General features: G+C 47.8%; 1 protein-coding gene across 6 annotated transcripts in view; it reads right to left on the reverse strand.

Annotated features, from left to right (window-relative positions):
- The window catches only part of KIF6 (kinesin family member 6), a 371,498-nt gene that overhangs the window by 40,302 nt on the left and 307,661 nt on the right, over positions 1–23,535 (reverse strand). For all 6 annotated transcript variants that reach the window (XM_070584535.1, XM_070584539.1, XM_070584537.1 and 3 more), the window contains one exon: positions 7,284–7,334. In XM_070584535.1, the coding sequence (XP_070440636.1) occupies positions 7,284–7,334 (51 nt within the window). The remainder of the gene's footprint in view (positions 1–7,283; positions 7,335–23,535) is intronic.

Here is a 23,535-nt window from a genome sequence, read left to right on the forward strand (position 1 = left end):
TGCATCTTAAGGAAGTCTGCGTTCACAAAGAGGTAAAATCATGGCACTTGAGGGCGGAGGCATGTTAGATTCATATGTTCATTCAACAAGCAATCAGCAGATGTCAGCTAAGTCTCAGGATTGAATATCCTGGGTCCTGGGTACAGAATATCATTTGGTCCAATCACCCCATTTTACAGATGTTGGAACCTAGGCACAGAGCCCCTTAGCTGGTGCCTGGGGCACATTTAAGGCAAAAATTTGATCCCTTAGATATCACTGATTGATTCAACAAACATTTACAGAGGACCTACTGTGTGCAGATCACTGCGCTCAGGGTTGGGGAAATAGTTACTCCATCCATTAGGGCAGACAGATAAGAGACTACAGTGTGATACAAGGTAGTCTCAATGTAGATACAATGTAGAACTTACACAATGTGCTAAGTTCTCTCACAGAGGCATGCATTCTCTGTGAGCCCAGAGGAAGTGACAGCTCTGGGGAAGGGAAGCTGGGACCATCTGCCTTGGGAAATGTCTTAAATAAGCCACAAGGTTAGGAGGGAGGAAGATGTGTTAAGTTGTAGAACCCTTTCTTCAAACAAAGGCTGAATGGCAAAAAGAGAAATAGCAGTGGCTTTTGTTGAATCTGGGTGGGTGAAAATCCTGGGGCCCTGCTGCTTGCACACTGGCTCCCCTCACCTTCACTTTATGGTCCCTACAGGGCTGTGCAGAACACCAAGGTCCCACAGAGCCCATTTTGAAAACCACTGGGCTAGATGATGCTGGCGGGTCCCCTCCAGTTCTGTCTCAATCGGTGGTTCCTCTCCCTGGAATTCCTGGTTTCACATTCTGTCTCGATCATACTAGGTTCTCAGCGGAGTCTGTTGGATAAATGGGTGATAGTCTGGCCTTTGGCTTTCTCTCAGATTTGTTGTCCCCAGGTGCAGAATTCCAAAAAGCATCTCAAGGCTCAGTCTGAAACAATTTTACACCAAATGGGAGAAAGTAGCAACAGCAGGGGCCTCTCTTTGGAGAAGAGCAGAGATGCCACAAGAGGTCACTGTAGGAATTCTGTTGGGGAGAAAAGAGCTCCTCAGAGGCCTCGACGCTGGAACAACGTGGGGGGGGTGGGCGGGGCGGGGAATAGGGAGCCTTCAGCTTTGGTGCCTTTCCCAGTCCTCCTAAGGCCCCTGCTGGGGATTTGGAGCTGTCACTGCCCGATTGTCAGGGTCAGGTAGTACACTCCACCAGTGGCAACCCAAGGGCCCCACAGGGCATTGCAGCCACAGTGGGCTGCTCTTGGACACTGCTTCTGTTCAAGGGGTCTTTGCTCCTGGGGTGGTGAGAGGGATGGGGGAAGGGAAGGGAGGACTAGTATTCAAGAGGCTAGAGTTTTGGGGGCAATCAACAATGCCTTTTGGAACGTGCTAATGTCATGTTTGTGGATTTTTAAAAAATTTATTAATCATTATTATTGCTATCTTCTGTGACAGTATATGAAAAACATACCCACAAGTAGAGGCGATGGAATGTTCTAGTAGGTTATGTTTTCACAGAAGTTGGGTCAAGGGATAAATGCAAGAAAGCTGTGGTGTCATCCAATGTGGAGCGCTGTGTGGGGCACATCTGTGAGCTCCTCAAGGGCAGTGATCTCCTCACTTCCATTTACCACAGAACAGAATAACTGACTGACCACCTACTCCCAAGGGGCCAGGTGGGGTCCACACGATATGTGGTCAGTGTGGGTCTCCCTGGGGTAGCCTGGGCTTGGGCTGGAAGCGTGTGTACCCAGAAGAACAGCCCAGCGCAGGGGCAAGGCGAAGGCCTGGGTGGGAGGGGGGTGGGGTGGAGTACAGATTATTGACTCCTCAGTCAGTTAGCAAATGCCATGGAACTCGAGTTGCTGCCTGGGGGCTTTCTTTTCCTAAAAGGCCTCTTTGACCAGGACTTCCTTGCTCAAAAGTGTTCAGTGGCTCAGCTGCCTGTAAGATAAATGCTCAGATTCAAGGCTCTCAGCTAAATGGCCTAACTCACCATTTTAGCCTTTCCCTCATCCAGTCCACCTCAGAGCAACTCCCCAAGAAAGTCATCCTCCCCCTCCCTGCCCCACATACAGAAACAAGCACATACCGCACACACATATACACCCCCCGATGCACCCCCCACATACCACACACACAACCCAAAGACACGCAACACACCCATACCACATACATGCACACCACACACATACCACACACGCAATACACACATACCACATACATGCACGCCACACACATACCAAACACACGCAACACACACATACCACACACACACAACACACATCCCCACACCACACACACATACCACACACACATACACACCACATACACACATGTCACACACAACACACACACCCCACACACAACTACCCCCTGACTCTCCTCTGAGATTCCGAATCCTGCCCATTCTTCAAGGCTCAGCCCAGGCCCGTGACCTTGGTGACAACCCTCAGGTTCTACTTGTTCTGGTAGGTTCCCAAAGCTCTGACAACCTGTCCCCCTCACCTGACACGTTTCACATGCTGCTTGGTGGTGCGACGTGTCTTTTACGTTTTAATCACAGGCCCTTGGTAGAAGTTGGATTGTGAGCTGAACGAGAGCCAGTCTCTGATCAAGTATCGCTCAGAAGAGACACTTGAGAGAGAGGCCACAGCCCATGGCCCTGGGGCGGGCTTTCCCTGGCTTTGTGCCTGCTCTGTGTGGCCATCAGGAAGCAGAGGACCCGGAGCACAGCTCACACGGACGCTTCCAGGGAGCTACGCTTTCACGTCAGGCCTCCTGCTTTTGTGGAGGGTCCACACAAGATCATCTGGTGGAACACTTCCATGTCTTTGGTGAAACTGCAGTTAAAGACATCGTTCACTATGTCACTCAGTGTCCTTTATACAAGGGTCTGCACCATAAATTCTGGGTTGTGTTTAGTTCCAGGAAGAAATTCTATTTCTGCAGATAAATTAGTACACTTCCTGTTGTCAGAAAGCGCAAACTGTAGCTCTGAGGGCTTCTCTTTCTGCTGGTGGCTAGATAAGAGTCAAATTTACTGCCTGTGTGTTGTAATCTGCTCAGCTGTGGGGTCCAAAAGCATTTACTCCTTCAGCTTCTTTTAAATGGACTTATTTCATTTTATGTTCAAACGTCTCACTATACTTTCGCGAGATGTGTGAGCCTGGCAGTCATCTGCGGAGGTATTGATTTGGCTCATTTATTGTGTGTGCTGTCTGCTGGGGGTACAAAGATTCATTTGATGGCCCCCAGCTTCCTGGGAGCTCCTACTGTAGCATGGAGAAGAGCTATGGAAACAAATAATTACAGCACAAGGTTGGTGCTCCGGCAGAGGTGCATGGGGCTGGAGGACAAAGCAGACTCGGGGAGAAGGGCCAGGGAAGGCCTCATGGAGGAGGTCAAGGGTGAACTGGTTTGGGGCTGCAGTGGGAAGAGGGCCGTGAGTGGAATAATACGTTTCTAACTCTGAAATCAGATAGAGTCATCTCTTCATGTACATGTGCCCTCATGCTGGCGGGGCGGAAACTCTTGGAGGGCAGGCATTGATCTCTGTCCCTCTGTGGACTCCAGGATGCCCGGTGCCGGGCTGAGGGCAGTGCAGTGTGGTGGTTACAGCTCCGGCGCTGGAGCCAGGCTGTCTGCTTTTGCATCCTCAGCTGAGCAAAGCCAGGCAGGTTCACTTAACCACTTTGGGCCTGAACTCTAAAGTGAGGACGATAGTGTCTCTACCTCATGGCGATTTTAGGAGCGTCAAAGAAGAAAACACACATACGAGCTTAGAATCATCCCGGCACACGGTACTCTGGGAACGGTTGCTGAGTAGTCCTATCTGCATTATCGACAACATGGCACCATTTAGGGTAGCTAGCGCCATAACCATAAAGTGGGAAAAACACACACAGCTGAATCCAGCACAGCACTCTCAACTCAGCCAGCTGAATCTGGTTCAATTAGTGTCACTTCCAAATGATGCCTACTTAAAAATAACCTTGTTTTACTGATTCCTGAAAGAGTGTGAGGGAGTTGGCCTCACCGCAAGTCCATGGGTAACTTTTGTTTGTTGATGATGTTCTCAGCACTGGTCACTAATATTTCTCTTAAAGGACCCCCACCAGCTCTGGCCGTCACATCTAGGGGGCACACTGGGCCCAAGGCTTTTCCTGCCCCACTCTGTTTTTGTTGGTTTCCCTGTTCAATGACTTTCAATAGGCCCAGGCTTCGTGGGTAGGCAGTAAACGAAGAGAGAACCGCAATCTGGATTTTCAGCCAGGAAGGGGAGAAGAGGTGTTCATAAGAGCGCACACACACACATGCACAAAACCTGGCCTCTCCATGGGCATCTGACTGTGTGTTGGTAAATGTTTAATAACCACCTCTCCAGGGAAAAAAAGCCCCGATTTATACCGTTTGTCAATTTCCTTGGCGTAAATACTCCCACCCCAGCTGAATTCAAGCTGTCAGTGCGTCGTCACCGGACGTGAGACTGGGAAGAGATGCCCGGAAGCACACCAATGTATAGTATTTCCACTATGCAAACACAGTAGAGGTAAATAACCCCGAGAGCACAGATAATAGTAAAATACACTAAGTTGGTTAGGAAGTGATGAATTTTGAGTATTTGTTACCTTTGTTCCTAAATGCAATTTTTTTCAATTGTAAGTGTACATAATTTAATTTTTCCTTAAATATTTCTGAAATGGTGACCATCACTCCCGTGATGTGGAACGAGCTGGCTCCAGCACATCACTGGGCCTGGCTTCCCTTCATCAATCTACAGTCTCTTCCAGATGGCGCCCTCACGTCACCACTAACTCTTTGTTCCTTTAGGCTATGAGACTGCCTTTACACAAATTATCTTGGGCATATGTCTACCCATATATACAGACATATTCTTATGCAAAATAGGAGAAAACCTCTCTGCTCAGACTTGCTTATTACTCTCTCTCCACTCCCCCAAAACAACCAGCCCCACCTACACTTCCATGGAAACTTAGGAACATGAAGGCAAAAGAAAGAAGCAATACCCAAGGGAATACTTAAAATGGAGGGTGAGGGAAAGTAAGAGAAGGAGACAAGAAAACAGAACAGAAAGCAGGGAGGGAACACAACACAGACCAAACCCAGAGAAATGGAAGGGCCAGAGCAGTCGTAGTCGCTGCTCCATTCCTCCATGGGAAGCCCAGATTACAGGTCAGGAAGCCAAATGCACCGAGGGAGTTGCTATGAGTCTTAAGGGAGCCATGGGTCCTAGACTTCAGCCCCAGCGTGAGTCTGAAGGGCGAGGGTTAAGGCAGGAAATGGCTCTAGAAACAATCTGTTGGGTTGGGAGGTTTCTCTCAATGAGAAGAGTTCCCTTCAGAAAGGTGGTCACTGGGACACACGAGCACTGGTGGTGCCAAATCTCCCTCAGAGAAGCTCCCAAGGAGTCTGTTCAGCAGCATGGCGTTTAGTCTCAAAATGGCAGCTGGGAGATGTTAACACTTCTCTAATTGGGATAGCATGCTTTTAAAATAAATAGGTATTTCAAATGCTCTTAATTAGCCTTCCAGGCAAAGTGCTTTCCATTTGAAGTCTGCTGATTACTTCAGGCAAAGCTGGGCCCTGCGGAACCTGACTCCTGCTGTAACTCAGAAGAGGGCTCCCAGAGAGATGTGCGGCGGAATTACGGAGAAGTCTGCGGTTGGAGACATGCAGGAGTTTTTCAAGGGCCCAGGAGGGTCAGGGACTGCGGGGCAAAGAAGATGGGGCACCTCTTGTCCTGAAAGCCTTGGAAATGGCTTCCCAGGCCCTAGAGGAAAATTGCCCCTGGGGTTATTTGAGTGGAATTTTCCACATCACTGTTTCTATCCGAGCAGCATCATGAAGACTGGAGAAGAGGCCAAACATTGCACGGCTGGTGGCAGCTCTTAGCCATGGCTCCAGTCAGGGGCTTGCCAGGATGCCCAGAAGGTCACCTCAGCACAGCCTCCCAACAGAGGTCATTGCACCCTTCCCAAGCCCGGCCGCATGAGTTACGGCCCCGGGGAGCCCTGGCTCCTTATTGGAGAAAGCGCTTGGCAGAGTCTTAGCTCCGAGTCCCTGCCCAGGTCTCTGGCAATGCGAGGGTGGGCCTGGTGCATTTACCTGACTCCTGCGTCCTGGGGCCAACACTAGGCTGCTCAAGCTCCAGTCAGTGTGTCTTAGGCTTCCTTGTTCAATGTCTCTGAGGCAATCAACAGCTATTTGATATGATCATTACTATTACTGAAACTAAACAACCAACTTTCCTAATAATTGAAGTGGCTAGGGTCAAATGGGTCATCCTCTTGACGTTGGAGCTCTGCTCCATTTCCCCACAGAGGTCCTGGGTGCTGGATTTCTCCAATTACAGGTCACTCCAGGGGCCTGGCCATCTCAAGGGACCCCTTTGTTTGGAATGCACGTATTGCTGATTTAATCAAAGCTCTGTAACTGCTCGGTCCCAGGCTCGCTGGAGAGGAAGCCAGCTGCCCCTGCCCGGGACGCCTGCTCCATCAGCCTTCCCGGGAGCCGCACACTCCCCTCGGGTGACTTCCTTGGGTCACATATCAAAAGGGAACATACTCTGCTCTGTCCACTGCTTACAAGGTGCAAGGGTCCCCCAGAAAATCACTGTGTTGGTTTAGCATTTGCATTATTAACACACTGAAGTATGACTATCATTGTTGTCGGCAGTAAATAGCATGGGACTAAGACCATCAAGTTTGGACTCAGAGAACTGGATTCAAATCCTAGTTTCAACACTTGCTAGCCATGGGACCTTGGGAAGTCACTGAATCACCTTCTTTGGGACAACGCACTTCCCTCTTAGAGCTGTCGCGAGGATGAAAGGAAACAGCGCACATATCGTGCATAGAGCTGGTTCTGCAAATGGTGGCTATTTTCATCGTCTGATACTCCTAGGATTAGTTAGTAGTGGCTCTAGAGAGCTCAGAGTAGGACCCTGAGGAGCTGGGACACAGAGTGAACTTAGTTTGGAGTGTGGGGTGGAAAAGGGCAGGAGGATGAGGCAGCAGCTGGGAGGGTGGGTGGCTGGGGCCAACAGCCAGGAGCAAGCACACAGGTGGCGACACTGGCCCCAGAGAGGAGGGGCAGCCAAAGAAGCTGCCCTGACAGCAAACCTTGCCCTCCTGAACCTCCCAAGGGTTGGATGGGTTATCTGTCAGGGGGGTGTGGGCTCCCAAGACCAGACCAGCTTGTATCACCTTCTCTTCTTCCTACAGCTCCACTTTGTACCCACCTAGAGCCACCTGCTGCATATGCCGCTGGGTGATTTCTTCCTTCAGGCGACCTGTGAAAGACACAAAAACCACACGTGAGTTTCTGACTGGCGGGAGGAAGACTTGGCCTCAGAAGCATGTGGCAAGCTAAAAAAACATAGGTAGAGTAAGGGAGACAAAGCTTGCATTATTCCCAAGAAGAGTCCTTCCATGCCCTGGATTGTGCTGGAAGAGGAGGCTACAAGGGCTGGGGCCCTGGACCATCAAGACACATGTCACCTTTGGATTTAATCATCTTTGGGTTCAATTACCTTAGTCTGTCACTCATAACCTTTGCTAGGGCCCTAGTCTCTTAACTAGTTCTATCTGTCTATTATTAATGAAGGAGGAGGCAGGATTTGAATCTTTTAATAATTTATAGGACCACTTTTAAATCCACTTCTTTCTTTTAAGCTATATCAAACTGCATCAAATAAAAAAAGACGGTAGTTTTAGTTGACAATAACCTTAACATGAACCTTAATATGATCAACAACAGTCGATCATTTGGTATGAAACACATATTATTCTAGGTTGCATTAATAAAGGTATAGTGTAGGGGCTGGCCGGGTGGTGTGGTGGTTATGTTTGTGTGCTCCGCTTTGGTGGCCTGGGGTTCACAGGTTCTGATCCTGGGCGTGGACCTAGCACTGTTCATCAAGCCATGCTGTGGTGGCGTCCCACATAAAATAGAGGAAGATTGGCACAGATATTAGCTCAGAGACAATCTTCCTCAAGCAAAAAGAGGAATGTTGGCAACAAATGTTAGCTCAGGGCCAATCTTCCTCCAAAAGTAAAATCAAACAAAGGTATAGTGTGTAGATCAAGGGAGGTGATAGCTCCACTGTTCTCTGCAGTGGTCAGACCACACTTACTATTTGTTCTAGGAGTTACTCTTCATAAGGAGCGTTAGTAAAATAGAAAATATGTAGAAGACGGTGACTGGGATGGTGAGCGGTCTGAAACTATGCCGTATGAGAAACGTTTGAGGTGACCTGAGACGTGTAGATGGAGAAGAAAAGACTTGGGGGGAGAGTGCTATGGAGATAATGGCTGTCTTTAAAAATTTAAACGTCGTCATATGGATGAGAGAACAGATTTATTTTTGTCCTACTGCTGAGGGCAGAAGTCAAGTCGAATAAAGGCAGACTTGGGGCTCAGGACGGGGAAGAAACAGCTCACAGTCAGGACTGTCTCAGCATGGATTAAGTTGTCTCAGAAAGGGCTAAGTCTCCTGGCAAAGCAGTGAGGCCCTTCCTGAAAGTGCTCGAGCCGAAGCTGGGGGACCATCTGTTGGGTCGTTAGGGTGAGAATTCCCGCCCTGGGTAGGAGCTGGGATGAAATGACCTCCAGCCCTCTTCCATCTCTAAAATTCCATGATTTCATGCTTGAGGGATGGGGGAAACAGCAGCCACGGGGTTTGTTTATGTCCAAGGGCTCAGAGCACTTGTTAAAATGTCAGTGCTGTCTATCTCGCATGTCCCATTTGGGAGACGTGATGAGGCCACTTGGGGGATTCCGAGAAAGCCTGGGAACCTCAGTGCTTCCTTGTCTAATAGATTTCTTTCCTCACGTAAACGACATCCCACACCTCAAAGGCTACAGTGGAACTGAGTATTCAAAGATAAGTAGACAGTGAAGCCGTCACAGGAGACCTTGTCTCTCACTGAAAGTTCTAGGCCGCTTCTAGAAGGTTATGATTGGGAGGGATGGCAGACGCCATTCAGTTTAACTTCCCACCCAATTTAGGAATCCTTTCTACAGAATGAAACGGTCATTTCCCATCTGACTTTCATGTATCCAGGTGGTTCCATTGATTAAATTGTATATCAGGAATTACTGATGTGGCACTGACACCTGCTTCCTTCTAACTTTCAGATTTGGACCTGGTCTGTTCTCTGGAACAGCATAGAAAAACGATCCTCTCTTGTTGGCAGTAAGAGCATGTCACGCAGCTGAGGATGCTACAATGTCTCCACTTAGACTTGTCCTCTTGGGTTAAACATCACCAGTTCCTTCAGCTCCCCCTGGGAGACTGCTGTTTCCAGGGTCATCATGATGCAAGTCTGTGCCTTGCCTTCCATGTGTCCCCCTGGAGAGAACTGTGCACAGAGGATTGGGCTTAAGTAATTATAGCACCCTGATTCCAAGTGGGGGGTAGGTGGGAACTTGGGGAGTATATTGAGGGGGAGTTAGGGAGGTGGAAACCTGGCACAAGGATGAGTATTGGACGATGGAGCCAACGGGAACATGACCTGAAAGCCGGGTCAGCCACAGCCACGATGGGGTCTTGTCCCTACTCTGAGCCACCTGCCCCTTATTGTGGGTATCAGCAGAGTAAAGAAGTAGGGGCATAGGGGTGGTGCTGGGCTGAGACTCCAGCCACATTGAGACTCTGCGTCACATTGCTGACTTGAATTGTAAAGAAGCACAGTATGGCATTCTTCAAATAAAAGGAGACAGTGCTGTGACAAAGTGCAGCCCACCCTTTAGGCACACCTATTCCTTTAGGATAGGCCATTAAGGGCTTTGCATGCCCACGGTATGGAGAGCCAATGGTGCCTCAGTGCCTGGCCTGCTTCCTGAGTATCTGGCACAGGGACTTTGTACCATGAGCCTCTTTCATGCCTGGGTACCTCCATCCTAAAGAGACTGGCCAGTGACCTGCTCCTTTAGAGTACATGCTGAGCTGCGTTTCTCCCTGGAAAACCACCTCCCTGACATCGAGCCTCCTTGACAACTTGCCTCCCTGACCACCGGCCTCCCCACCAATGGGCCTCCCAACCATGTGCATCCAAACCTCATGCCTTGTCCCCAGTAGGTGCACAGCCTTGTGGGTGATGACTTCCCCTGCTCCTATCGGAATGTCCAGGCTCCCTTTCCCAAACCCTGGGGAAGCTATCTTGGAATGACAGGGTTAAGGATTGACCACAGCTGCAGCCTGGGAAGAGCTGCTCAAGTAAATCAAGAGGGGGATTTTGCCACCAGGACTGAAAGTTCTATAAACGCCACAGAACAATGAGCCATTTCTAGGGGACCAAAGGTGGGTCTTCATAATGCTATGTATTGATAAAGGTAGGTTTAAAATGTGTTTAGTGATGCTCAGTTGGCGAATTGGCTAACATCTCCTACCACATGGCAATTTTTTGTTTCTGAGATCTTCCCAATCTTCTAAAAATACCCTTATGGCTGATACCTAATTGCATTTTCCAGCAGAGCCACTCCTCATGTGAAGATAACAGTCTCTGTAATCTGCTGTATCTTGCAGCTCCACAGGTTTTGGCAAAAGAAGGAGTGGAGGGGGATTGCAGAGTCCACTCAGCATGCAGCTTGCTGTCATTAGCATGGCGATAAATTTTGCTGGCTTTGGCCTGGGTTCCTGGACACATCCCCGTTCCAAGGTATGGAGAAGAAATGAAATGGAAACAGAACTCCCAGCCTGAGGCAGGAGATGGCTTGGGAGGGCAGTAGGGGAGAGGATGAGAGCTCTGCTTGTAGGAGAATGGAGGTAATTAGCAATTTTCTCTTCAGCAATTTACAACAGTACATGCCAGACACACCTTCTCTCCCTTTCTGATTCATTAGTGGACAGAGTGGGGGTGGCAGCAGCACGGAGAGGGGTACCCTGAGCCTACAGTAACCCGTGGGAAGCTCCAGAGGAGATGCACGACCTTAAAAATAACCCTGTGCAGGGTATGTGGAGATGGGGCACCACGTGGTAGATAGTTTCTCCGTACTAGGTAGATTGCATGAAAAATATCATCACGCAGGAGCAACACTTATTTTTTATACATTGATATTCAGTCTTCTGGATAAAAAAATTTTCCTTAAGCTTTACACTTTATTTTGCATGCATGTTAGTTTGAAATCATTCACCAAGTGAAAGCTGTTTAGCTGGGCCAGAGCAAGGCTATTCACTTGTGACTCCCCTGGTTCAGCTGCTGCAGGCTGCACGCGCAATTTCTGTGATGTGCTGCCTCATCGAGGATGCTGATGGTGCTATCAAGCAGTGACTGTTTATCACTCATACACTAGAGGTTAAGTCCTGTTCTAAGAGGTGTGGAATATACAAACCAGTAGAAGCCTCTAGCTGAGCTCAAGAAAGTTGGCATGATGCGAGGGCGGCGAACGGGGTGCCCGCATGCTCTTCCTTTTAAAAGCTGGACCCGGGGCTGGCCTTGCTCCTCCCTCCTGGAGGGTTCGTTTTCCTGCTGAGCCTGAGTTTGGCTCTTCAACACAGCACTGGGGGCAGCTATAACCAGTCACTCAGTGTTGGACTGCTGATGAAGCAAACTTCTTTACCATTTTTGTTATACCAGAAAGTCATTACAGATTTGTAGGTAGACAGAGTTCAGTTCAAATCCTAAATCTGCTACTTCCTAGTTGGCCGGATTACTTAACATCTCTAAGCCTCAGTTTTATCATTTGAAAAATAGGAATAACAATGTAACTGTGATAATATCTGCTCTCCTATATCTCAAGATTCTTAGGGGGATCAAGCGATAACACACCAACATATAGGATGCACCCCTCGTTTTAGGTCTTAAGGCACTTTCAGACGTATTGAAAGGATACAGTCTACAGAAGATGACAAGCCTGCAGGCCATGTGGCTAAATGTCAAATCAAGGGCAGAGATAAGTCTGGAGGAGGGAAAGGTGGGTTAGTGGCACGAGGAAAGGCATCATTACTAAAAGTGAGACTTGAGGGGATTCCAGAAGGAGCAGGGCTGCTAAGCTGGGGTGGGGAAGGGCATTCTGGTCAAAGGAAACTATTGGGGCAACGGGGTGGAGAAGGCCTGGGCACATGGTTTGGGGCAGGGGTTGGAAGGGGGCACTTGAACGAAGGAGTAGGGCTGGGGGAGACTGAGTTCGATTTTTCCCGGAGTCCAGGGTCCTAGGTGATTCCTAAGGCTCTGGACCCCTGCTATTCTAAATGATTCTTCTGTTTGACTCCACTACTATAGCATCCCAGTAAAATCCAATTAAACTGAACATCGATAGCAGAACTGGGGTGTGGGGAGAACACACAGACTGTTTCCTGCCCGAGGGGCCTCTTTGAGGGGGATGGTCTAGTTAGTGGCTCTGAATTTGGAGTGTCGATCTCACCTGTGACGTGGGAAGCCAGCTTCTTTGTACTAACACAGAGGCCTGTGATTACAAAAGCTTAGATTCCCCAAAGGCTGTGCGTAAGGCTATTTGCAAACATAATGGGCTCAGCATAAATTAAACGTGTAATCCTGAGACGAATTTCCAACAAACAGGAGTGTGTAAATCCTTTGAAGCCTCAAAATCAGGCGTATTCATCTCCTCCTTGCTAATATATGTTTCGTCAGGTTTTATCTAAACTTGTGTGTAATTTGAATATTTATTGTGACAGGAACCACCTCTTCTCACCATAGCAATGGTGGATAAAACAAAGAAAGAGAAAATCGAGAAGACTTTGCTAGATCAGACTGCAGGACATATTTCTGAAGACCAGAAGTGGGACAGACATGCAAGATGGTGAGTGGAGCCTATGCCTTCAGCTTGCAGGGCTCTGGGTCCAGAAGCAGAAGGGGATGAAGAGTGCACCATGCAACACAGGGACAAGAGGTGGGCTCCTCAGGTTGGGGGCAGACTCCCCACCATCCCACCTGTCAGTGAACGGGGACAGAGAAAGAGAAAAGGGCCGCCAGATGTTGTTTCAGGCTTTGGTTCCCATCCCACCATAAGCCCAAGGAGGAAGAGAGGTACAAAGACAGCCTCTCTCTGTGGCCAAGCTGCCCAATGACTCTGTGACCAGATTGACCACATCCCAGTACTGCCCTGCAGCATCACTCCAAATTGTCTTCATCAGAGCTGCTTCTGGGTTGGGGACATGGAGGGTCTGCCAGACAGAGAGGGATGAGCACAAAGGGACAGAGTGAATGAGAAAGAAATAAAATGTGTTTCATTAAAAATGAGCCTGCCCACCAAAATGTAAAATACGTGAATAAATCTAGCACTGAAAAAAGATAGCAAAATCAATAGTTGGAACATAAATTCATTGCAGATGAAAGTAATTTTCTGGACAGGCAGATAGTGATGTTTATTGATGCAGACGCACAAAGGGCTGGATTAGTCTTACTCTTCAGTTTATGGCACACCATCCTTGTGAGTCTGTCTGTCTGTCTGTGTGCCTTTTTATCCCCATGCCCCATGCCCTATTCCTCTTCCTCTCTCCTCCAATAGGCAGCCATTTGAATAGGCTTGATGCATATCTTTCATTGTAGGTATTCTTACAATTTGTGTTAAGTTTTTTCAGCTATGAAAGTAATATCGTGCTATAGATCTCATTCTGTTTCTTATTTGTCAGTACCGTATATTTGACATCTACTCATTTTGCTGTATGTGCATCTAGTTCTCAGTTTCTAGCTGCTACCTACATGAGGTACACAGTGTGTACCCCAAGATTTTCTTTCCCTGTCCTGACGGTTCAAAACTCCCACCCCACTAAAACAAACAGTGAGGAGCTGAGCATCCTTGAAGGTGCAGTCTTAGAAGCCTGGGAGCACACGTCTCTGCTGGGTCTCAGCACATGTGGGTACTTGACTCGAAGGGCTGCTCTCCCTACGACTGTGCCAGTCTACACCCCCAGGACAGACTTCAAAGGAGGTGAGTTGAGAGTACTCCAAGAGATTAATGAAGGCATAATTTTTCTTTAAAAGGAATAAGAAATCATGCAACAAATAGGTATAAATGAAATAAGAATAAGTGAATAGGAAAGAAAGTTTGAAATAAAAAATAGAGTCATTGAAACAAAAAAAAACTAATAGAGGAACATGAGAATAAACCATAGACTGGATGTATTATTAAAGGTGTGTTAATGAATTGGAAGATAGTATAGAAAAACTCACCCCGACCTAGCACAGAAACAAAAGAGATAAGAATGGGAAAGAGCAGTGGAAAGTCAGAGAGAGGAGACTGAGGGATTTCCTCGTCCGTCCATGTGAGTTCTAGCAGAAGGGACCAGGCAGTGGCGAAGAAGCAATATTAGAAGAGACAGCAGCTGAGATTTTCCAGAATTGAAGGAAGACATAAGCCCTTGGGTTGAAGTGCACTCCGAGTGTTGAGCAGGATAAATAAAAATAAATCCACCCCGAGACACATCACAGTGGAAGTGCAGAGCTTCAGGGAAGACGAGCCGCCGCTCTCAGTGTCCGGGGTACCTGCAGCGTACAACTTACAGGACGGCCCGCCTCTGTGGCAACAACAGGTGCCGGGAGACAGTGGAGGGAAACACCTGTCTGCTTGAATTCTATACACAATCAAACGTCTATTCATAGGTGAGGGCACAGTACAGACACTTTCTGTCATAAGAGACTAAGAGCATACACCCCCTCACAGACAGCCCTCCCCCCCCCCCCCCACCAAAGAGAACTCAGCTGAGAGGCAGCCAAGCGTGGAGGGTAAGGGCATGGACTCTGGAGCCAGGCTCCCTGGTTTGTAGACCAGCGGGGCCACTTACTTGCACGGTTGGGCAAGTTAGTGAATGTCAGTGTGCCTTGTCTGCAAAACAGGGATAATAAAAGTATTCGTTGTGAGGACTGAATGAGGTCACATAGGTAAGGTGCTTAGAAGAGCGCCTGGCATAGGATAAGAACTAGATAAGTGCAAAAAATCGTTATTCCGATCAGCAAGAAGAAAAATAAACACAGAGAAATGTGTAGGATAAAAGAAACAATGATGAGCATAAAAAAGAATAAATATTTAGGTGAAAACATTAAATTATTGACCATAAAAACTCTGTTTCTGTGTGTATGTTTGTGTGTGAGAACTAAAACTTTAAGCGATAATAACAAGATGGAGATAAGGTGAGGGGATGTTCAGCGGGGAGTTAAGACAAGTTGCAGCCCTGGATGTGGCTGTGAGGAGGGTGTATTTGGAATAACTACAGACATCGTTCTCGGTACTTTGTAACTCTAGAAGAATAAAAATATATACTAGAGCAGCACAATCAATGGAGGATCAGAAAAGAGGCGGGGGGAGCGTTTCGGAGAGGGAATGCCAAAGTTTAATAAGTCAAAGAGCAGGAAAGGAGAAAAAGGAAGCAAAGATGACAACGGGCGAAAAAGAATGTAAGTGATCCTGTGTTTGGTCACACAAACAATGGCAGAGCCTCACCCACACATGTGTATGGAGCTCTGTGGGTGTGCACGCATATATACGATCCTATGAGCATGGCATATGATCACATGAGCATGGCATAATGTGCATGGACATCTACAGAGCTGTTATGATGGGTTCCCTGAGGGTGGACGTGGGGTGGAGGATGAATTGGGTAGGAGAAGTGGGAGCCAGGCAAGATGAAAAAAAATCGTACTTTAATAAGTGTGTATGATTTACAGTTTATGTAAAAGTATATTTGTATATATTTATTAAAAGAAGTTACAATTTAAAAGCCCACTGCAACATGCTTCCTTGAAAAGGAAATTGATGTTACCATAGCATGCTGACAGTTGTGTGGCACCTGCCACATCTGTGATGTCATCTGCCCTGTGTGCTGACTGAAAACATTCACAACGCAAGTCTCAGTGACAGGGCTGGAGGTGATGAGGAGCATTTCAGCTTAATTGTCAGCGCTCTGTGATCGCCAGGAGCCTGATGAGGAAGGGGTGAGGGTGCAGGACGGAGTCAGAGGGAGCCCAGGACAGTGGCAGTGACCCAGGGATTTCCACTGGCCTGGGCTGGGAGAGGCCATGGAGAGGCCTTCAGCCCTCCTGGGGAGCACGGGAAGACAGGTCCTTCCCTGGGTTCCCCAAAGAGAAAGGTTCAGTGATGGAGCACAGAGTGGGAGACCAGGAATGGTCTAAATGCTGGGCAAATGGTTTTAAGCCTTCTCATTCCGAAATGACATTTCACTTCTCCAGAATTCGAGATTCTTCTTCCTTTTAGTATGCCAAATATCGTGTTAGGTAACATTATTAAGTCACAGAGAGGGGAAGAAGTAGCTCGTTCTAAAAAATGTCAATAATTTCAAGAAAAACACATCATAACTTGCCTTGATCTTCCCCCATGGGGATTTTCTCAAGAGCGCCCCCTCACCTTGGCCCTGTCTTGTAGAGGAGGATGTGCCCCATAATTGATGAGCATTTCAGCTCGGGATGAAAACACCAGACAGCAGTCTGGGCTTCTAAGACAGCTCCTTCCTTATCACTAGGACAGCCCATGATGATCGCATTCTGGGGAATGCTCTCATTTATAAAAAATGACCAAATTATACTGTGTCTGGGAGACCTGATTCCTTTTCCTATGGGATGTTCATTCTGGCTACCCAAGTAATCATAGTAATCAGACAAGATTAGCACATTCTGTCTGAAGCTGAGGCATTTGGCTATTGTATACGCTTAATTAAGCTAAGGAGCTTACTGATATCCCTATTCCAGGATGTGATGATATTCCATAAACATATTCAGAGAATTAAGTAAATACGTGCATTTGTTAAAAGCTCAGATAAATGTGCTAGTAGGTAAGCAGAGGGGAAATTTTCAGCTCAGCAACCAGCATGAATTGTTAAATACTAAACATCTCAGGGAGCTGAGCGCTCTTGATTGTGTTGGCATCCATTCAAAAGATGTTACTTTAGGTGCCTGGAAGGTCTTATCTCAGCAAGGGAGGGACACAACCAGCTTCCAAGACCTGCCCTGGAGGAGCAGCAGGAGACTACAGTCCTTCTTCCCACTTGAAGACGTGGCTCTCGTTGCCAGGGATGCTATCTGGGGCAGGGGAGGGCCTGTGCAGCATGGCCTCTGACTGCCATCCCTGCAGCCCCACAGGTAGTGCAGGGGACACTCCCAGAGGTGCCTGGGCACATTCCAGCCTCCTCTGCTCCAGTGGGGGCGGGCCAGGCAGAGTCTCTTTATTCCCAATGTCTCCTGCTCACACTGGAGGCCAGCTCGTAGGGGCTTCTCATTGACCGTGGACATAGAGGGCAGTGCTCCCTTAAGGGGTATAAAATAAACCCCAAGTACTAAGATGTTTGATTTGGCAATGAATACAGTTTTTAGGTTTATTAAAACACGAAAACAGTGAGTTTTACATTGCTCTTCGATATAAATAATAAACGCTCCCATTCCAAGATAAAGCTTGATTCTATTCACTTAATTTTAAATCAGCTGGCGCTTCAAAAAAGTCACTGGAGAGAAACATGCCCAGTTAAGGCTCACTGCTGGTCAAATGCCAGCTGGCCTGTGAATAATTGCCTTACGGAGCTGGTGCTTCTTGATGTGGAAATTGTGCTCTGTCTGAAGAGGTGGAGATTCAGACAAACGTGTTCATGAGCTTGTAAGTAGAAGGCAAAATCAAATGGAAATGGTTTCAGCTTTCAGGTTCAAAAGTCATTGTTTTATGTGCTGCACATGCGTGTTGCTTCTTTCTGTTGCAGTGGGCCCGGCCCTCTGTCTAATCCGTGAGGGTTCCTGTGCTCCGTCTCTGTGGTCACCTACTACGGGGCTGGGGACAGGGGACCGGGATATATTAGTGCAACTCAGGAGAATCATCCAAGGGAATGGAGGGGGCTGACCCCAAGGGAAGGACCAGTGGGAACACTGGGAAATCATGGAGGAGGCGGGAAGCCACAGAAGGGTGGCTGGGCTTCCAAGACTACTGAGCATCAGTGAAGGCTCACTCGGCAGGAGGGGCAATGGGAAATGGCAGGAGAAATAGCAGAGGGAGTTCTGGGCCTGGAGTAGGGGAAAGAACATGGGCTTTGGGAGCAGGGGCCACTTAACTACCTGTGACCTTGGGCCACTTAATCCCTTTGAACTTCAGTTTCTTCCTTAAAACAGGGTGATGACACCATTTTGGTAAGGCTGCTGCAAGAATTAGACAAATTGTACAGAAAGCACGCAGCACAGTGCCTGGCACATTGTAGGTGCACAGTAGGTGGGGTAGTTAATGGTGGTGGTAGTAAGAGTAATTATTATGGGAGGCTTAAAATACAAATAAAACTGCAATGGAGCACAGAAGAAAGGAATTCATTGTAATTGTTTCTAATGCCTTGGTTGTGTTCAAATATGACATCTGCATTTCCCCTGTTCTCTTTTCTGAAAGCAATCTTTAACATCTAAGTTAACATTTATCTTGGGCCCAGTGGACTGAACTGATACCCCCAGTGAGGACAGTCACATGTCCTTGGAACAGCCCCAACTCAGGGCTTCAAACAGCAGACGCCCCTTCGGGGTCACTGACTCCAACTCCAACTTTTTACAAATATAGGACTCCACGCACTAACCCTCTGCCTTCCAATCAGTTACTCCCTCCAAGTTCACTGTTACTTTCAGGAGTAATGGGGGCTTTCCTACTCCTTTGTGCAGTCAAATATGATTGATTTCCGTAACAGAAGTAAATGCCTTTCTGACAAGCTTGCTTGTAATGTTGGTGGTCATGGTCCTGTTTTCAGAGCCTGGGATGATTCCTACCCTCATCCTTTTATTTATATTTTTCTTCCAGAAAATAGCACTAGAGCTCTTTTTCTTTTTGTGTCTGTTATGGCTAAATATCATCAGAGAGGAGGAGAAGAAGGAGAGAGGCAGAGACGGACTTGCTGACCATTTTGCAGAGGACGCTTTTCAGGTATGACCTATTTCAAGGAGAACATAGTTCCCCTCCCTGAACTTGAGTTCTGCCTCCATGAAATCTAGTAAACATGGCTCTATTTCTGTGCAGATTTCAGTCCCAGTGGATATAAGCTGCTCATTTTGGGGGGGAAGTGGAAAAAAAGGGGAGCCCAGGGAGTTGGCACTAGAAAAAGGAGGCAGGGCAGATGGCAAACCCAGATGGAAGCTCTTGCAATGACGCTTTGGGAGAGATGAGGGAAGTTGAGGAGAGAAGGGCACACGGCCTGAGAACTATACTTCATTCACCAAAAGGGGCGAGGACGGCGAGTGGGGAACTGGAACCCAAGCAAGGAGGGCAGATGGCAAAGGTTTTGGTGAAGTGTCCTGGGGAGTCAACAACTCCAAGAGACAACATCAAGAAGGCAGTGAACATGCAGAGAGAAGAAAAGCAGTCACAGAGAAGGAATTGCCATAATATGCAAAGATAAAAATAATTTACCAGCTTCATGTTGAAACTTTAGGGGAGAGAGATCCTGAAACATTTCCAGTATATAAGGAATGGTAAATGGAAGTCAAATATACAGAACTCATTATGACAAATGGAGGATGAATTAGATATTATATGTTCTGTAGTGTATTACTTTAGTGTTTTGCTGAATATAAAATATTTCAGGGCCTTAGGTTTACTTGCAAACTCCATCTTGTTTTTCATATAAAGGCTTAGTCCTCAGTTATTGCTTTTCCTATCACAGAGATGTTCAGGGCCCTTGTGGCTGGGGATGGAGGACAACTATACTCCATAAATTAGAAGTGACATTGTGTATCCCGGGGCACAGCAATTGCTGAGAAGCTTCATTTCAGCGGAAGCTGCTCTCTTTTCAGCTCACGGAGTATGCCGGTCATCACCGGTGGCCCCGGCGGCCTAACAGGAGCCAGGAGGAGAGCAAACCTTCACAATCTTTGAACTTGGGGAGATGAAAACTTCCAGCATCAGGACCGGCTTCTGCCTCCTACAGAAGAGTCTGGATATTACCTTGGATGCAAACACCGCTCTGTTTGCGATAATCTAATCATTTTAATGGGCCATTTGAGGTCTGTACATGTAAGGTTAACCTCCACCACTCTTGGGGAGGCTCTAAAAATGAAATAACCCAAATGCAGGTGCTTCAGGGTAAGAGTTAGGCGTTCTGTTTGGTGTTCTGTGTTCAGAAACACTTATTGGAGGTCTCTTAGCAGAACTACGTGCCTGCACAGATAAAGAATTTTTTTTTCTAAATCTGCATGTAGATTGGCCTATGCCTAAGAAGTAGTGTTTGTGCTTAGATGGTGTGATGGTTAATTTTATGGTCAACTTGGTGGGGGTAAGGAGCCCAGATATTTGCCAAATGCTAGTCTAGATGTTGCTTTGAGATGTGATTAACATTTACATCAGCAGACTTTGAGTAATGCAGACTACTCTCCATAATGTGGGGCGGGGGGGAGCTCATCCAATCATTTGAAGGTTGGAGAACAGACTGAGGTCCCCCAAGGAAGAAGGAATTCTGCCTCCAGACTGCCCTGGCACCCGAGCTGCAGCACCAGCTCTTCCTCGGGTCTCCAGCCTGCAGGCTTGCCCTGTGGAATTTGAACTTGCCTGCCTCCACAATAACGTGAGTCAATTCTTTAAAGTAAATCTCCCTCCATCAACCCTCTGTTGGTTCTGTTTCTCTGGAGGACCTTGACTGATACAGATGGCGTGGGTATGTGTTTTGTCCAAGCACACGATCTAGCGCTTTGGGAGCAGACGACAGACCATGGGGGGATGGACCTGCAGGCCTAAGCCGGTCCTCACCTTGCATGGGGCTGGAGGCTCTCCTCCAGGTCCTGAATAGTGACCGCAACAACGGGAAGAAGACACTACTGGTGTTTAGTGAGCTGAGCCTGGTCCTGTACAATAAAGAGCTGCCGGTCTCAACAGGCCAACGGCATTCCCATCGAGAAACACTGCTTTTGAGGAAACATATGGGAAAGAACTGGTCGCTGGGTGCAGCCCTCCTGGACTGGTGATACACTTGTGTCATTTAATACTGAATAGCCCAGAGTTCGGGAAGACAAAGTGCTATGCACTGTTTGTCAGGGCTATGAGTTCAGGCAATGCCTGAGAGAGAGTGAATACGTAAAGAGGCAATTGGATCCTGGGTCCAAATCAGGCTGCTGCTTGGGGCACACCTGGCTGAGGGGATGTGGAGGTCTCTAAGAAGGAGGCCCCAGAGCCACTGCGTCAAGGTCCTCCAAGAGGCACACTTCCAGATGTAGCTTTTAGCTACTCTCCCAGGAGCATTTCCATTAGTCCCAAGCCTTTGGGAAAGTCTTGTAAAAGTCTGCCTGGCCTAGTCGGATGCCATAGCCAGGGAAGCAGGGTCCTGAGGCTAGAGCAGTGGCCACCAGCAATGGTGCCGCTGGAGGACAGTAGGCCCCACAGATGGCAGCCCCTGCAGCGTGGAGGCAGATGAGGAGGCCAGGAGGGGGCACACACTCCAGAGCACCCAAGAGACCCTCTCAGGAAGAGTCTGGGACTTATTTTGAGATGAGTGGACTGATTCTAGGAGTAAAGCCAGTCATCACTTCAGCCACAATAATTTGGGAATAAAAAGGAGGCACAGCCCTGTTTGGCCGTCACAGGCTGGTGAGGCCAGGGATACACGAGAATCCTTGGGAGAGTTTCCTCTAATGCTGTCCCCCTTCCAGGAACAGGAACGTGTGGCTTATAAGGGCCGCCGAGAGGTGAGAAGGCCACGCGAACTGGAAAGGGACAGCATTCTTTCAAACACAGCCCACATGATTCTATTCCCAACTGATGCCAATCCGAACTCACAAACTGCTGAAGAAATGAAATCTGGTTAAATTTGTTCTTTTTCGCCCTTCTTAAAAATATCAAAAGCTAATATTTTGCAGCCGGCTGTTATGCTGGCCACGCTGGCCAGGCCTCGTGGGGTCCAACACAAACACACCTGACCTGCATTTGGTCAGCATCAGGAGGCCCGAGAAGTGGCCAAGGAATTAAGAGAGGAATCCGAGGATTGTTTCTTATCCCGAAAGGCCTCGACTTGAAATAGTTCTTCCTTTGGAGGACTCGTGTGAGTGTGTGGCAGGGAGGGGCCACGAGGCCGTGCGGGAGAAGCTTATGAATCCATTCAGGTTCACGGAAAAGGATTTTGATGCTGACCTGTCACTGCAAGCAGATCTGCCTCCTTCTCCATGGTGATGGACATCTGTAATCTTTTCTCTTCACAGCCAAGGGTATCAATGAAGAGGGAATACGTGTGACATGCAGTTTCTGGTGAGAACTTTGCTCTGGGCCTTAGGATATTGTCTGCTGGAGACAATATGCTTGAAGTAATGATTTTATGTACCGCAGAATTGCAGAAATCTGTTTTCCACGGATTATATGTCAGCAGACTAATGTCAACGATCCTTTGTGGGTGGTTATTTTAACAAGCAGGGGGTGTTTAGTGGAACCGGGGGTTTTTACCTGGATCTTAGGAAACCACCAACTGTGCTAATACAATGGACGGCTGATGGGTGATGGGTGAGCTAAGATCTTGCATATAGAGCAAGAAAAGAATAAGTACTTGGATGGCAAACAGCACATCCTGAATTCCTAATAGTGTGACATTATTAATGTGGACAGTTACTTCTAGGAAGCTGTCAAGGGGGCCAGAAGCCTTCTTGTGGTTTCTCAACTCACTTTAGTCTTCCCAGATCCTGCCTGAATAATCCAGCCCCCAGTTTCCCGTTTTCCATTCACCATCTGAGTTGTGGTGACCCCCTATCTCAGTGTGGCTTCTCCCAGAAGCAGACCCTAGTACAAGTAGTTTATTTGGGAAGTGACCCCTGGACAAACTGATAAGAAAGTGGGGACAGGAGTCAGGGAGGGAAGGCAGACAGTAATGGGGGCAATAGAAAGCCAGTTACCACTGTGGCAAATGGAAGTGAATCCCACTGGGGACCTCTGGGGGTCAGTGTAGGGCATATGACTCTGAGCTGTCCCTCCTAGGGGTGAGGGAGGTAGGGTATGTACACACCGACTTCCAACAGTCATTGGTTGAGGCCTCCTGGGGGGTGTAAATTCCCTAGCACTAGCCTGCCCCAGGTGCATCCTTGGATGGCTAGAGAAGGCTCTCAGGAAGAGTGGAAGGGGCTGGCAGATGGAGTCACGCTAGCGGGCACATGCACAGTATGTGGAGAGGATATGGGTGGAGCTCCGACATCAACTACTCTGTTCTTTATTTCTTACAAGTCATCCTACTTGTCTGAAAAAGAGCACTACTGCCTATAGTTAATATAGTCTCTTACAAACAGAGCTAATTCTCTGACAACCAAACCAATAAAGAGAGAGGCAGAGGATATTAAATATTCTAGCCTGATTTCTTATAGGCCTGGCTGGTATTTTGTGGCCCAGGTTTATTCTTTGGCATAGCAGATAGGAACGATTGTAGAAGCCCCTAGTTTTCTACTGAGCCTATTTTAGTAGAAACCAGATTGCCCAGACCTTGGCTCACATTCTACATGCTGGGGTGAGCTACCTCTCACACGCTGCCTCAGTTTCCCTTTTTGGGATGACAGCTTGGAAGTGAAGCTCTGACATCAGAAGCCCCTTAACTATTTTTCACGGAGA

This window comes from Equus przewalskii, chromosome 19, assembly GCF_037783145.1.
Source record: "Equus przewalskii isolate Varuska chromosome 19, EquPr2, whole genome shotgun sequence".
NCBI classification, from domain to species: domain Eukaryota; kingdom Metazoa; phylum Chordata; class Mammalia; order Perissodactyla; family Equidae; genus Equus; species Equus przewalskii.